Source organism: Psammomys obesus, unplaced genomic scaffold, assembly GCF_907164565.1.
Source record: "Psammomys obesus unplaced genomic scaffold, mPsaObe1.curated_primary_1811, whole genome shotgun sequence".
In the NCBI taxonomy this organism is placed as follows: domain Eukaryota; kingdom Metazoa; phylum Chordata; class Mammalia; order Rodentia; family Muridae; genus Psammomys; species Psammomys obesus.
Window position 1 is genome coordinate 74,997 of NW_026586463.1, and position 16,301 is coordinate 91,297.

At 42.5% G+C, this 16,301-nt stretch overlaps 1 protein-coding gene across 4 annotated transcripts in view; it reads right to left on the reverse strand.

The window, feature by feature from the left end:
* Positions 1–1,149: 1,149 nt before the first annotated feature.
* Ocln (occludin) overlaps positions 1,150–16,301 on the reverse strand; it is a 45,427-nt gene continuing 30,275 nt past the window's right edge. For all 4 annotated transcript variants that reach the window (XM_055601906.1, XM_055601908.1, XM_055601907.1 and 1 more), the window contains 5 exons: positions 15,649–15,797; positions 11,524–11,739; positions 8,434–8,605; positions 5,286–5,327; positions 1,150–3,622 (listed from right to left, as the gene is read on the reverse strand). In XM_055601906.1, the coding sequence (XP_055457881.1) occupies positions 3,521–3,622; positions 5,286–5,327; positions 8,434–8,605; positions 11,524–11,739; positions 15,649–15,797 (681 nt within the window). In that variant the 3' untranslated portion in view covers positions 1,150–3,520. The remainder of the gene's footprint in view (positions 3,623–5,285; positions 5,328–8,433; positions 8,606–11,523; positions 11,740–15,648; positions 15,798–16,301) is intronic.

A 16,301-nucleotide genomic window follows, 5' to 3' on the forward strand; every position in this document is an offset into this window, starting at 1 on the left:
CACACACACACACATCCCATTTTGAGAATTTCATCATGTAATCCAGGTTGGCCTCAAGCTCAAAGTAATCCTCCTGCCTCGGCAAGTGACAGGATTATAGGAGTGACATTAACACTCGTGGCGCTCAGGTATCTTTCAGCGATACCAAAAGCCTGACGCACAGAAGTATAGGAGAGTTAAACAATTTGCTAGATAGAGCAGCACATCACAAATGGGACACACACAGGCAACAGCAGGGCACAGGTCCTGTGGCATCCAGGATGGCACACCCTTCCATATCTTGTCCCAGCACATAAAATCATTCTGGTTATATACTCACTAATTTTTCTTAGCTCCAAAGAGGCATTATTGCAATTCTCTGGCATGGTATTTTCAAAAGACTACCCCAACTTAATTACATTTGCTCATCTCTTCCCATTATGAGAAATGTTAATATAAAACACTTGAAGATGACTGGGTGTGGTGACACATCCTGTAATCCTCCCACTTTGGGAGGCTGAGAAAGGAGGATCACAAGTTCAAGGCCAGCCTGAGCTACAAAATGAGACCTTATCTCTCAATAAATAAACAAATGCTGCCTACTTAATTTATACTTTCAGGTAAGAAATTATAGGTAGAATCAGACAGGAGATCAAGAATGAATTCTAATTCTTGTTTCTTCATATAAAATTTTGAAAAAGTTCAGACAAAAGAAACTTCTATCTTGAGGCTGAAGCAGAGACCTGTCATTTTATGAAGAATTCCCATATTCTAAGTGAGAGCAGGCTTCTGCCTAAACCGTTCTTGAACCTTTCAGGTCTTTATAGAGTCTACAGATTTCAGATGAAGCATTTCACATTAAAGTACTTCAAACACATTCAAAACGAAAATAAGATACTCTGGACAGAGCAACCCTACATTACATAATGCAGCACTTAGCAGTCAGGCTAGGATGACAGAACAGGATTTCCTAGTCCAAAGGCTCAGACTCCACCGTCACCTAAATTCACTAGTATATGACTGAGCCAACCAGAGTATCAAATTATTAATGTCTTTATCCGTAAGATGAGAATAAGGAACGGTGACGTGCCAAGAGACTGTTAATGAGCATTAAATGAGATATCCCGTACGTCTGCACACACAACTGTAACTGCAAATACTGGACTAGTATGCACTGTAAGTACTAGACTTTATTTCAGAAATAGAAAGCACATACAACAAAACATCATCCATTGCTTCTTCTTCCTGGGGGGATGGGTGAGTTCATATATGTTCATACTAATATTTTCAACTTTTCAACATGGAAAACATTGATCCTATCTACTTATAATTTAAACACACAAACACATACACATAAGGCATCGTTGTATGCAGGGAACTTTCGTAAGAAGGGTTACGTTTTCACAAACGGGCCCTCAGGATAGTTTACTAGCAGAAAGCAGGTAAGCGAACCACAGGTCAGAATGTAAGAAGCCTCTGAAGTTTAATCTAACCCCTTAGTTTACATTAAGGAACTGCCTAAACAGCTTCTCTGGGTCAGGTCAGCTAGTTAATTCCAGCACCAACAGACGCATATACCCTGGTACTGAGTGCAGGCCTGCAGTGGTAGCACCGCATGAAAAGGAATTATTTCTCCCAACATCTAATTTTATGGCACAGTTTTATGATTCCTACCACTTCCTTTTCTTCACTCAATTGCTTTGTGAGGACAGCAGCAAGCTGGCCTCATAACCTAAGTATGAGCCAGGCATGGAGTAGAACCCGTAACCCTACCACCTGCAAAGTGGAGGTCAGTCTGAACCAACCGTCACGTCAAGGCTCAAGCTACCTCGTGAAACTCTGTCTAAAACAAAACAAAACAGCATAAAAGCACAATGACATCCAGGAACAGAGGGCTAATTAACATAAATGTCAGTGAAGGGGTTGCAGACAATCCCTTCTACTTGGTGTCAATCCAAAAGCTATGAAAATACTTTTTGCTCTGTGTTCAGCATATAGAAAATAAAAATTTTCCCCAATTTGAAAAAAACTGAACCTGTGTTACAAAAAACATTATTTAAAATTTCATCGTTGGAAAATATTTCAAAATTGTAGAAACAAAAACATATACTTACATGTCTGAAAAGTATATAAAACATTTTCAGCTAAAACAGACCAAATTGGGCTAAATGTACACAGTCAATTTGGTTTATACAGTATTATCAACTAATTTTACTAACTAATTCCACTAAAAAGAATTTTAATTTTTAGAGAACATCATGAGATTTACAGACACTGAAGCACTGTGCTGGTCTATGAACTTTATCCCATTTCCAGACATATTCATTTTGTTCACTGCCCAAGGACTGGGGAATTACCAACTCGCACAGCACCCAAGATAGTTCACACAACTGAAACTCTTGAGTATAGTTTTGTACAACTGAATATAACAGCGCTCATGACGTCAAACATTATAGGAAGAGCACATCCAGTTTAATACCTTACAAAATATGTACAGAACTTGAGCATTCCTGTGAAATACAATTCAAGTCATAATTATGAATGCAATTGGATACTCTGATACAGTGAAAAAGTCTAGTGGGTTATCAAAAAAAATAAAAGCATGTAAACTATAAAAGATAAAGGGCACTTTAAAAAATGCACAAAACTCTAACCCCAGATTTCAAATGATCTTTCAAAAGTAAATATGTATTTACAAGTATTAAATTTCACACATTTGTTAATTTTACATAATCTTAAGTATTAGAAAAAAAAAGCAAAGACAAAAATATTCCTAATCATTTATGTTAAAGTCACTGTAAGAAAAACACCAGTAGGAAAGGTGGCTGAATGAATTGTACACAATAGCGGAGACACCAGAGGCAGAAACGCTGTAATTTGATAGTCATAAAACAGACTTGGTCAAAACTGCTTTTGGAAAGCAAGAAGTTTCAATTGAGATGTCACTGCAGGGACAGTTTGGTGGGAGTCTTTAATCCCAGCACTCAGGAAGCAAAGGCAGGCAGATGTCTCCGAGTTGGAGGCCAGCCTGATCTACAGAGTGAGGTCTAGGACAGTAGAAGACTACACAGAGAAACCCTGTCTCGAAAAACCAAAAGCAACAAGATTATAAATAATGGTCACTTGAAGGGCTGCCGTGAAGATTAATGAGATGGTCTACCTGGACGAACACACTTGGGTATTATGACATCATTGTCTGCATGGGATTGTTCACAACACAGGTCACACCAGACTTTTCTTTATGTTTAAAACCTCAAACAACATTTCATTCTTAATACAAGAATCAATGTTGAAAATGGAAGATGCCTAACTGGAGTGTTCGGCCCAGTCGGTTATCAAAAGCCATTTATAAAACGCTTCAACACTGATGGGGTGAAACTGATGCTATTAAAGCTATGGAAACTTTGTAATGGTCACAAAGTTTTGACTTCCCAGATTGCAGTCCAAAGAGAGTTGGCCTCTGAAGAGAACTGCAGAGACATCAGGCAGGCAGGCAGGCAGGCAGGCAGGCGTGCCTCACTTCTCCAGCGAACGCGTCTGCCTAAGTCTTCCGTCTGTCATAGTCCCCAACCATCTTCTTGATATGGGACAACTTGCTCTTCAACTGCTTACAGTAATTCCTCTTACTCTTATAATCTGCAGACTAAGAGGGAGAAAACGAATCACATAAAGGCAAACAAACTAAAGAACAAGACTCCTGAATAGCACTGGGTGTGTCAGCTACACTCCAGGGCAAAGAACGCCCAACAAAGAACTCCACTGCTTCTTGTTTTGTTTTGGCAATTTTTTTTTTCCTGTTTGGTTCTGATTTTCCTTTGTTGTTTTGTTTTGTTTTTAATGTTTGCTTTAGAGAGAGAGAGCACAAGGAGTTGGGTGGGTGGATACAGAGGAAGAGAGAATCTGGGAGGAGTTGGAAGGGAGAAACATCTAAATTGTATGAAAACAGTGATAAAGAATTGTTGAGCATAAATGAGTGTGTGTAAGGTACTGAGCACTGTCACGAACCACACAGGCAGATAGTTCCACTTCCTCAATGATACTTTCCAAATTGATCTTTACAAAGGAGATGTTCACTTCTAAAACTGTGTTAGGCCACCACGAGAACTTACTGACCACTGGGATTATGTATTATCTTAAAAAAAGAAATCAAGGGCCATTAAAATGGCTCAGGAGGTAAAGGTACTTGCTGCAGCAGAGCCTTATGATCTGGGTTTGATTCCCAGAATCCACATGATGAAAAGAGAATCAACTCCTACAAGTACCCTTTGAACTCCACACATGTACCATTGCACTCATGCACATACATATATACATACATAATACATACCCTCATACATATACACAATAAATAGTTTTCAAAGGAATCAGTCAAGAAATTTGGTGGCATGAGTCAGCTAGAGAAAGGGAAACTGAACAGAATAAGAGACTATTTATTAGATATTATTTTAAAGATTTTATTATTCATTGAGCTGGGGAGGTGGCTTGATAGAAAAATGCCCATTATGCAAAGTAGGAGAAGATATCCAGCACACACATAAAAAGCCTGGAACTGGTATATATATATATTTTTTATATATAATATATGTTATGATTTTTCTTTTTTTTAGAAAACATTTTTGGGGTGTGCATGTGTGTGTGTGTGTGTCTGATTGTATATATGTGAACCATGTGTATTTAGGAGTTAAGGTAGTTAGAAAAAGCATCGGATCCCCTAGAACAGACAGTTACAGATAGTTGTGAGCCACCGTGTGAGTGCTGTGAACTGAACTCAAGTATTCCACAAGAGTACTAAGTGCTCTTAAAGGATGAGTCATCTCCCCAGGCCCATGATTTCTTTTTATACAGGTTACTGTAAGATAGGCAAAACTAATTCATGACGTTGGAGGTGGTATAAGAACAGGAAAGGAGTAAAAATGGGGAGTTATCAGGGTTATGAAACAACCCTGATATGTTATGTTTCTTTTTCTGGGGGTGGTTGTTTGCGGATACATTTCAACTTTAAAGGAAGATTTTAGACCTGGGTATGATAAGCCATGCACTTGACCCCAGCATTTGATAGGCAAAGGCAGGAGGCTCTCTCTGAGTTCAAGGCAAGCTTGGTCTACAGAGTTGAACTGCAGAGAAGACAGGGACAGCCAGTAAAACCCTGGCTCAGAAAAGGTCTTAGAAAATCAGTATAAAAAAATAAAATATTCTAATTTATCAGCTATAATGCTCATATGTAAATGACAGGGCCTTTGTCTATAACCAGCGTATATACCCATGAAAGACATAGTCATTATAAACATTAAATAAAAGATACTTACTCCCTTAACTTGCTTTAGTCTGTTATATTCATCAGCGGCAGCCTATGGATGAGAAAAGAAAAAAACAAAGAAAATGTTTATTGAAGCGTTTTCTATCAGGAATGGTACTCTTCGAGGCTGGAGAGATGGCTCGATCATTGAGATTGTGGCCTTCCAGTACCTAACAGAGCAAGTGTAATCCACACTCTCGCTCTATACCGTCACAGCTCAAGGAAGCCTCCCTAAACCATCCAGGCCTCTGACTGCCTTAATCTCCTGGGTGTTTCACTCAGACAGTCCTTTCTACACATATGTGGATACTGTCAGTCATGCTGTCTAAACTGTTCAGACGAGTTTCCTGATTAGAATCCAAGTTCTCTGCACAGAGGGACGTAGGATTTTATCTTTCTTTCTTTTCTTTTCTTTCTCTCTCTCTTTCTTTCTTTGTTTTTTCTTTGAGACAGTTTTCCTCTGTGTAGCCTTGGCTGTCCTGGACTAGCTTTGTAGACGAGGCTGGCCTCAAACTCAGAGAGAGGATTTTATCTTTCTAACCTTAACATTTCTAAATAATCAAATACATGAAAACTGATTAATAAATGTTGAACAGACTGGGAAAGGTTTACCAAAATATCAGAAGCTGTAAAACAATAAATAAACCAAAGTACAGAAGCGTTGCATTTTCAAAAGCGAGAAGCAGATCATCTCAACTGGAAACGAAGAAGCAGTCAACCAGTGTGAAGCTCCGATAAGCACACGAAATATACGAAATGATGGGGAATGTTTCTTTACTAACACCCAAGGCAGTCAAATGAGCTGCCTAGCACATTTCTGGGAAAATGCAGTTGGTATAATCCTGATACGCAACAGACATGTTTTAAAGGCATGCCCTCTCGATCGGCAGTTTCATATGCTGGCATTTGTTTTAACTGCATAAAAACACAAGAATACACAACTGAAAGGCCTGCCAGTATCTTGCTGTACTACCATAGTTCCAGAGCATTATATATCCTTCAATAAATTATGGTACAACCATAAAATTGAAAATTCTGTAGCTACTTTTATGCTTAAACATTAAAAAAAAAAAAAAAAAAAAAAAGCCCAACATGATGGCACACACTTGAGATCCCAGCACTAGCAGGCTTAGGCAGAAGAACTCAGGGTTCGAGGTCAGCCTATGCTACAGAGCCAGATCCTGGGCCACTAAAAGCACACTTTTATTACTGATACAAAACAGTAGCCACAAACAACTTCTATGTAAAGGAGCAGGAAATAAGCAGTGCTAGATCATGGTGTTTAAGCAGCAGTGGTATAGAGCTTGCCTAGCATGTTGTCTGTCTGCAAAAGAAAAAAAAAAAAAGCAGGGAAGCCAGGGGTGATGACGCACGCCCATAATACTAGCACTGAGCGAGACGACTTCAAGTCCACCTGTGCTGCACAGCAACCTATGAGGCCTTGTCTCATGATTTTCAAAAAGAGACGTGAACCCATCAGATGAAGGTAAAGGTGCACCGGAAGCAACCAAAGCCATCCCTGTGGTCAGATAAGAACAATGTGAGCTACTGTAATGTGCGTTATACCGGTTAATTGTCACGTGCTATATGAGCTCACTGAGAAGCTGGCTTGGAAGCAGGGTTGCCTCTTCAGACCCAAGCATGCTTGTGTCAAGGGTCCTCCAAAACCCCTTATGTGGGAATGGACTCAGCTGCCTTCTACTCTCTGACAGGGAAGGAAGAGAATAGCGAAACAGCCAGGATAACAACGCTGTGTCCTTGATAACTGCTAGAGCAGTTCTAACAGAGGCTACTATTGTTTACCTCAAGATAGAAAAACGTCCACAGTGGGCACCAGAAGCTGAGGTCCAGCCACGGGAAGTCCATGGGTGAAGAGAACGCTCAGTTGGGAAAAACAGCCTTAAAGAGGCTTCCCCAGTCAGTTCCCAATGGATGCTTGCAAGCCCCCAATTCGATGTTACCTTCTTGCTGTTATTGGTTCTCATATTTGAAAGCCTAACTCAAGGGGACTCTGTCAGAAACTCCAGCTGGCTGCCTCTAAAGGAACTTCCCCAGTCAATTTTTGGTAAATGCTTTGAGTGCCTGTTTAATGATGTTTTTTTTTTTTTCTTTTTCTTCTTTTTCTCCTCCTCCTCCTCTTCTTTTCAACACAGGGATTCTCTGTGTAACAAACTCTACTTTGGCTGTGCTGAACTCTCTTTGTAAACCAGGCTGGCCTCGAACTCACAGCCATCCCCTGCCTGTGCCTCTGCCTCCCAAGTGATGGGATTAGCTTGGACAACCCATGGACTACCATGTGTGCCAGTGCTCTGCCTGCAGGTAAGTCTGAGCATCACTTGTTCGTGGTCTTTATGTCAGCCAGAAGAGGGTATCAGAAACCCCAGAACTGGGATTACGGATGATTGTGAGCTGCCAAGTGGATTCTAAGAATTTAACCCCAGTCTTCTGGAAGACAAGCCAGTACTCTTAACTGTTCAAAACAAATCCTTACTGAAGATTGTGTCTGCCTACCTGAACTCCTGGTACTCGCTTGGTAACAAAGTTGTTCTGGTAGAAATTTAAGGGGGAAAAAATTTTCCCACCCCACTCCCCATGTAGCCCTGGCTAGCCTAGAACTCAATATGTAGACTAGAATGCCTTCAACCTCACAAAGATCCTGCCCCTGTCTCCCAAGTCCTGGGATTAAAATCATGTGACAAAAGCCCCACCCAAGGGATATACTTTTATGTGAGCAATCCTGAATTGAGGTTTTTACAGTAAAAATGAATTGTATTTATAAGCAGAAAAATTAATATAGCCATTTTCTTTTAAATAAGAAAGAATACATTTATGTATCCAGATTATTGCTTTGTAACTTCTAAATTTATTTATTTTTGTATATGTGTGTATGCGTGTGTGTGTGTGTGTGTGTGTTGAAGCCACGCACAGTGGCACATAACTTGTAACCCCAACATTTAGGAGGTATGAAGCCAAACAAGTTCATGCCTAAAATCCCAGTACTTGGGAGGTGGAGGAAAAAGTGTCAGGAATTCGACGTCATCCTCAGGTATACAGTGACTACGAGGTCAGCCTGAGGCAGATAGTGAGTGTGAAAGCCTATCTTAAAAAACAAAACACAAGACTGAAAAGCAGACAAAGCAAATTGGATCTGAACTTGCCATGTACTCTTCACTTTCTTCTCTGTAGTCATCCAGTTCTCTGTCTAGACGAGAGAGCTCTTTATTGACCTCGTCCAGCTCCGCTTGTAAACTCTTGTACTCCTGCAGGCCTGTGTCAAAACTTCTCTTGTAGAGCTGTCTTTGTTGATCTGAAGTGATGGGTGGATATTCCCTGAATCAGAAGAGAAAGTGATCACACAAGCACTCTGTGCACGTATCAAAAGCCAGCAGTTTCCCTCAAAGACAGCACAGTGATAGGGAGTGTAAAGCCATATTCTCTTGTTTTCTGTTGAGACAGAGGTGGGGTCCAATTAATTTCTACTAAGAACTATTAGAGAAAACATAAGGGTGATCGGCCTATAGCACCTGTCACTCCTTGGCTGTCGGGGTGCTCAGCCTGAAGCGGCCAACTATGTGGACATTCCCTCCTTCCTTCACCATTCCAAACACATCCTTCCCAAAGCCATGTGCTTGTCAAAAAGGATGCCCTGTGCAAAGGGGAGCATCATTTGGTCACACCGCTGTGTTCCCTTGCTAAAACTGCTGGACAAGGTCTCTGGAATGATTTTAGACCTGAAGACACAGCTCAGTTCCTACACCACGTAAGAGGTTCTGGGTTCAAATCCTACTGCCACTCACATACAAATGCTTATACTTTTTATATTACCATTCATTTTATATAAATACGCCTCACATTTTTTACAAGTAAAGGCTAAAGTCGTTAAATTTAAGGTTTCGATGAGTAAGAATGCATTGATTCTCACTAGTGATACTACACAGCACTGGAACACTTATGTTTAAAATCTTAAAACGAATGCTGGAACACAAAGCCTGTTTTCATTACCTCGGAACAGCTGGCTGGGAGTGGCTGTTTCCCGCTACCACCTACCATCTTCAGACTAGCTTATTTATTTATTTTTGTCTTATTATTCCCAAGTGAGAAGAGCTTATCTTGTTCTTCATTACAAAAGTATGCATTAAAAATGTACACACAGAGGCTGGAGGCGTCGCTGAGGACTAATGTGCATGTTTAGTGTGTGTGACACCCTAGGTTCACTCTCCAGCACTGGAAAAAAAAAAGCACACCTATAAAAACATGTTCATTGCGCAAATAATTTGGCAATTCATGAAAGTATGACGAGCTGATGCTGGAATTCCGAGGCCATCGAGATGGCTCAGCGGACAGAAGCGCAGCCTCCAAACCTAGAGACATGAGTTTGATCTTCAGGACCCACATGGTGAAAAGAGAAAAGCGACCCTGACTCCCTCAGACTGTCCTCTGACACACACACACACACACACACACACACACACACACACACACACTCATGCAGTGCCCCACCTCAAATAAAAGACATTTCTGAATATGCCTTGCATATGAAGCTGACACATGCAAGCATCCACTAAGAAATTTCTTGACATTATTTCACAGGACGATGAAGCTCCATGGAACGTGGGGCTTAAATTTTAGTCCTGAGAGTCAATAAAGTGCCTTCATTTTACAGGGGAAAAAATTTCTTTTGATTAAAAGAGAAAACAAAAACTTGGGATTTCTCAGAGTTTTCAGTTAAATGTTCCATTATACAAGTTAGATACAGATAGATGAGTTCGCCGGGACAGAAAGACTCTTGTGGGTAAGGAATACAAGGTCGAAGAATCATAAGCAAGGGATGTCAGGAGAGGTGGAGCGCACCTTTAATCCCAGCCCTGGGGAGGAAGAAGCAGGTGGATCTCTGGTTCAAAGCCAGCCTGGTCTATACAGAGTGAGTTCCGGGATAGCCAAGACTACACAGAGAAACCCTGACTTGAAAACCCCCAAAAAAGGAGAAAACAAAAAAGCAGTTCCTAAGTAAGGAATGCCAAGCCATCCATGTCCCACCCACATCTCCTAACTACTTGAGAAGCAAAGTTTATAAACCACCATCCGTGCTGCAAAAATCTTTTGAGGAGCTGGGTGGTGGGGGCGCACCTTTAGTCCCAGCACTTGGGAGGCGGGGGCAGGTAAAGCTCTGAGTTCAAGGCCAGCCTCGTCCACAGAGCTAGTTCCAGAACAGCCAGGGCTATATAGGGAACCTTGTCAAGAAGAAGAAGAAAAGAAGAGGGGAAGGAGGAGAAGAGAAAAAGGGAGGAGCAGCAGCAGCAACCAAAGCCAGTCACTGACACAAAGACCTTAACCATGACCTTGGCTGCAACACTACACTGTTACCACAACTGCTTACAAAACTGTTGCCAGAGTTTTTTGGATTAAACATTAAAAGAAACTCTGGGCCTACCATGAAAGCATAACTTGAATGTAATTGCCAAAGAAAAGTCTGTGTGACTTGGAAACCTTATAATCAGTCCAACACAATAGCAGGGTCCCACAATTCCCCTAAACTCATGTTTTATTTTTTTATACTGTTTTTTTTTTTTTTTTATGTACATTGGTGTTTTGTCTGCATGTGTAAGGTGGTCAGGTCCCCTGGACCAGGAGTTATAGACAGTTGTGAGTTACCATGTGGGTGCTGGGAATTGAACCCCGGGTCCTTTAGAAAAGCAGTGCTCTTAACCACCTAGCCATCTCTCCAGCCCCTCAAGTTTTATTTCTTTGAAAGCGTTCTTTGAGTATCTATTGGTAGAAGAGCCATTTCAGGGAGAAATATGTGTGAGATAGACATGGTTACAGCCTGTACTTCTGTTTTATAAAAGGGCACCAAAGAAAAACATAACTGGGCTGGAGAGATGGCTCAGAGTACCGTCTGCTCTTCCAGAGTTCCTGAGTTCAATTCCCAGAACTCACATGGTAGCTCATAACCATTTGTAATGAGATCTGGTGCTCTCTTCTGGCCTGCTGGCACACATGCAGACATCATACTGTATAAATAATAAATAAATCAGGAAGGAAGGAAGGAAGGAAGGAAGGAAGGAAGGAAGGAAGGAAGGAAGGAAGGAAGGAAGGAAAACACAATCCCTGAAACTGTCTCCAGGCCTGGATAGCAAAAAATAAGATGGCAACATGACCCCAGTTTCCAAGGCAACCCCCCAAACCTGACCCGTCAACCATGATGACAACCAGAATGCTTAAGGAGCTCCAGAGGAGAAAGACCCTACCTGACCCAGTCCTCCTCCAGCTCGTCGCAGGATTCGCCACCTGTCGTGTAGTCTGTTTCGTAGTGGTCTGGGTCTGCTCTCCTCGACTTCCCCGATCTTCCTTTCGTGGGAGCCCTTTTTGAAGGTGTCTCTAGGTTACCACTGCTGCTGTACCGAGGCTGCCTGAAGTCATCCACAGGTGAGGTCAGAGGAAGCTCCTGAGCCACCTCAGGCACCCTAGTGGAGACACAGGTCGCTAATCAGAGACCAGCTGGTACACTTCGACCCTGCCAGCACCCTCCAGCCAAAAGGACATCAAGGCCAGCACTGACAGACACCCACACCCAAGGGTACTCATCCGAGGAGTCCACCCTCGCACTGAGCACAAGCCTGGCTTCCTGCATTCAGTCTGACACCAATTCAGAACCTGCGAACACAAGCAGCTCTGAAGCTCTAACTGGGAAGGGGGAGGCCACGTTGAAGCTCTAAGTAGAATGGATCTCACACTTCCTTTAGGAAGTTCAGACTAAAGCCCTAAGAAACACGTGTTCATCTGCCCTGTGCCTGAGACTTACTCTACAAAAGCCTTGTCAGGGAAATAATGGGCAGTTCTTCTCTACAAGTCCTTCCATTCCCTGGGAATGCTGTGTGAGGACGAAAAATGCAGCTTATCCAACAGAGATAGGCTCTTTGCAACATTAACTGTATGTTACCATACACAGATTATCATTTTGGGCAGGGGTGGAAGTTTGAAAAACTGTAAAATTTAAACTAAACTGCTTCATGGTTTTGAGTGTAGTAACAAATGCCTGTCATTCCAACATTCAAGGGGTTGACACAGGAGAAATCTTTGTGTCATCACAGGTGGGCTACACAGAGAGACCTGCCTAAACCCTCAACCTTTCAAAGGAAGGAATTTATTAAGTATTTTTTAACTCTTTCTGTGTTGAACTTAAAGCCATGTAGAATTAAAAAGAGGTTTACCATAACACATTGTTTCTAATTATTTCGTGTTAACATCAGACGTTAAATTGCATATAATGTTCCTGCCATGAGCACAGAAACAAAGCCTAACACAGCAAAAAAAAAAAAAAAAAAAAAAAAAAAAGCAAAGGTTGGGACAAGCCTACACTGCTTCTGAGTAACAGAAGGTTTTATTTTGCTCTGTAAACGGTAAGAACAGAAGTGAACAAAGAAAAAGGCAGAGGCTTTCTACGCTACCGCCTTTCTGTTTAAACCAGCTATTAAGTGTCCAGAGCTTTCTCCCACTTTCTATTGCTTCCAACTTACAGAATCCAGAAGCTAAGTTTTATCTCCCAGTTTTACTGTTTTCTGGGGCCACTGGTTCTCACTACTGTCAGAACCTTAGCACTCTAACCACACTTGAGCTCTTACTAAAGCTTTAGGGAATGATGTGTAGTTGGGGAAATGAGGGGGAGGGAGGCTTAAAGGGGACAGTATTCATTTCTTCTAAATTCAGCCAAGCTATCTGTATGTGTTATGCTTCCATGAGCATCAAAGCTTAACAAGTTCTTAGACATTCTACCCACAATGCCAGCTCCTATATGTGCTCTTTGCTTTGGGGCAGTAAAATAAAACTTCGTCATTATTCTTTGTTTGGAAGGGATTTGTTTGTTTTTGAGACAGGGTGTCATGTAGCCCAGGCCTCAAATTCACAATGTTGCTGAGGATAACCTTAAACTCTTGATCCTCCTGCCTCCATTTCCCCAAGGGCTAGTATGATAGGTATGTGCCACCACGTCAGGCTTAAAATAAAGTCTTTTAAATGTGGCTTGGCCTATTTAAAGAGCTCTGCATCAGCTCCTGCTTCCAGGTTCCTGCCCTCTCTGCTTTTGATGATGAACTCTGATATGGAATGTGAGTGAAACAAACCCTTTCCTCCCCAATTTGCTTTGGTCATGGTGTTTCCTGATGAAACATTTTTTTAAATTAGTCATTGATAGGGGAGGACCCAGTCCATTGTGGGTTCTATAAGAGAGCAGGCTGAGCAAGCCATGGGAAGCAGGACAGTACGCAGCACCCCCCACGGCTCCGCATCAGCTCCTGCCTCCAGGCTCCTGCCCCACTGCTTTTGACGATGAACCACTGTGGAGAAGAGCTGTGAGCAGAATAAAGCCGTCCTGCCCAAGACGCTTTAATCATGGTGTCTCATCACAGCAATGGTGACCCTAAGACCTGCAGCAAAAAATGGAGGAGGCTGAAGAACAAACGGAAGGAAATACTGTCATTATAAATCTTTTATCTCGAGCCAGGTGAGGTGGAGCACGCCTGTGATCCCAGCACTCAGGGAGGCAGAAGCAGGTGGATCTCTGTGAATTCAAGGCCAGCCTGGTCCACAAAGTGGGTCCAGGACATCCAAGGCTACAAGAAACCCTATCTTGAAAAACAAACAGACAAATCTTTATCTTGGAAGGTTTCTGAATGAAAGGGACACCTCTCCTTTTCCTACACCCATTAAAATACTACATATTTGATCTAGATAAAGCTTAAAACTCAGTGCTTAGCATAAAAAGTGCTTACAAGTCAGGAGTTATAAAATACAGTTCCATAACTATATTTTCAACAACCTGCTTCAGGAGACAAGTGCTATGAAGTCAAAGCATGTACAACCCACCCGGAAGAGGCCCTCTTCACCCACAGACAGGTGCTCTCAACTTCCCTCTGTCTCCTGTAGAAGGTCACCTTCTGTAAGTTCGGACTTCCTCCTGACACACTCCCCTCACCTGCCTTCACTGCTCCTGCTGTGCTCTTAAAGGAACTCTAGTGCATTTTGCCCACCTTTGTTTGGCAACCTCTATGAGAACATGGAGTTGTAATCCCAGCAGCACTCAGCTCAGCACTGTACAAAAGACTGGTGTTCAGGACAACATAGGACTGGAAACAGATTTACTGGAACCCTCCTTTTCTATGACGCCCTATCAGTGAAGGAGAAGGAACGATACCCAGGTCTGGAGAGATGGCTCGGCGGTTAAGCTCTGCAAGAACTCTTCCAGAAGACCAATGTCAAGTCCCCAGCACCCACATCAGGAAGCTCACAACCATTTGTAACTCCAACTACGCGCAATCTGACCCTTTCTGGCCTCCATGGGCACCTGCACTCATGTGTACAAACCCACACACAGACACATGGGTAATTTAAAATAAAATAAATCTTTTTAAAACATTATCAAAGAAGTAGTAATTCTTTAAGAGTTTCATACAATACATTTTGATCGTATTCACCCCCTATTCCTCTCCTAACTCCTAAAATAAATCTTATTTTCTTAAAGATTAAACTAATAGATGGGTGCTATGCATGACATTATAGCTACCTCAGGACAGAGTCAGGTGAGTATGGTTGGGAAACAGCACACATTAACTGTAAGGTTTCTCGTGTCCCAGCAAACGTGGAAAGCACGATGAGATGCTTTGGTCTGGCTGTGGTCCCAGTGTCCCCTCCTTAACATGGTGATGTTGGGTAGCACTATGGGCCTTGAAGCAGTGGAGCCTGCTGGGAGGTTGTTAAGATCAGGAGAAGCATTTCCCTTCAAGAGGATTAAGGTGCTTCCACAGCTGTGGCTCCCTCTCCAGCTGCCGGTCCTGACACATGAGCCTGCCATTACGGTCTCATCACATGAGGCCCTCACCAAAGCCAAGCAGGTGCTGTCCCTAACTCCACACCTGTGAGGTTTAGAAAGGTAACATGCCTTGGGTAGTTGGTTAAACGGTGAAAAGCAGATGAATAACCCAAATTCTGGAATTCAAATAGTGTTTTATAGTTGAATGGACAGGCAACCTTTCCTGTCTGTTCATGAGACCCAATAACAACAGGCAGCAGGAGAACGAGGCGCCTCACACACCTCTGCTCAGTTAACTTCCACACTCATTTCCATTCCAAACGGAGACGAGAGCAGCACACTGAACGCTACTCCTAGTGAAAAGCCACCTTGCCTTTCAATATAACTAGCAAATGCAAGGGAATCGCATCCTCCCCATCCTGCTTTTCCAACCAGCACGTAGCCTCAAGCAGCAAAGCCAGGATCACTGTAGCGGGAAAGGATTTGTGTCCGGCTTTTACGGGTGCCGGTAGATAACTTTCTCAAGAACAATGGCACTGCTCAGTCTTTTCACTGAGGTGCTACTTACAGAGGCGTTGACTTATAGACAGACTCTGGGTAGAACCGCTTGTCATTCACTTTGCCGTTGGAGGAGTAGGCCACGGGACTGTCAACTCTTTCCACATAGTCAGATGGTGGGGGAGGCAAGTCTTGTGTGCCTGCAGACACGTTTTTAACCTTTAAAAAAAAGTCATAATGGAAAGGAGTAAATGTTAAATTTCAAACCCAGGACAAACAGCTGAGATGCCTATTTAACATACAAAGTGTACCTGGCCTCGAGGTTCTCCCAGCATCCCTCAGTCCCTATCTTTTACAGGGCATGGCTAGTATACCCCACCCTCTTCCCCTGAACTCTCCAGCCCAGGGGCTGGGCTGCCCTTTCCCCAGGGGCTCTTCCCTAAATTATCCAGTCATTTTGGTTATCTGCCCCTCCTTTTGTACCTTTGGCCGCCTGGCTGCTGTATTTGGCTCCCTCCCTCTTCCACACCCTGTCCCTATATGGTTTTAGGGTCGTGACCACTCTGGACTCTCCCAGATGTGTGGGCCTCTGGCTATGTCTCCCCATATATCAACAGTAAAACTTCTCTTCCACCAAACCTAGGAGCAGTCATGTCCTTTCTTTTTTATTCTTTTTTTCCATTCAGTAAAGATATCAGGGAAAGTTATCACATGTAAAATATC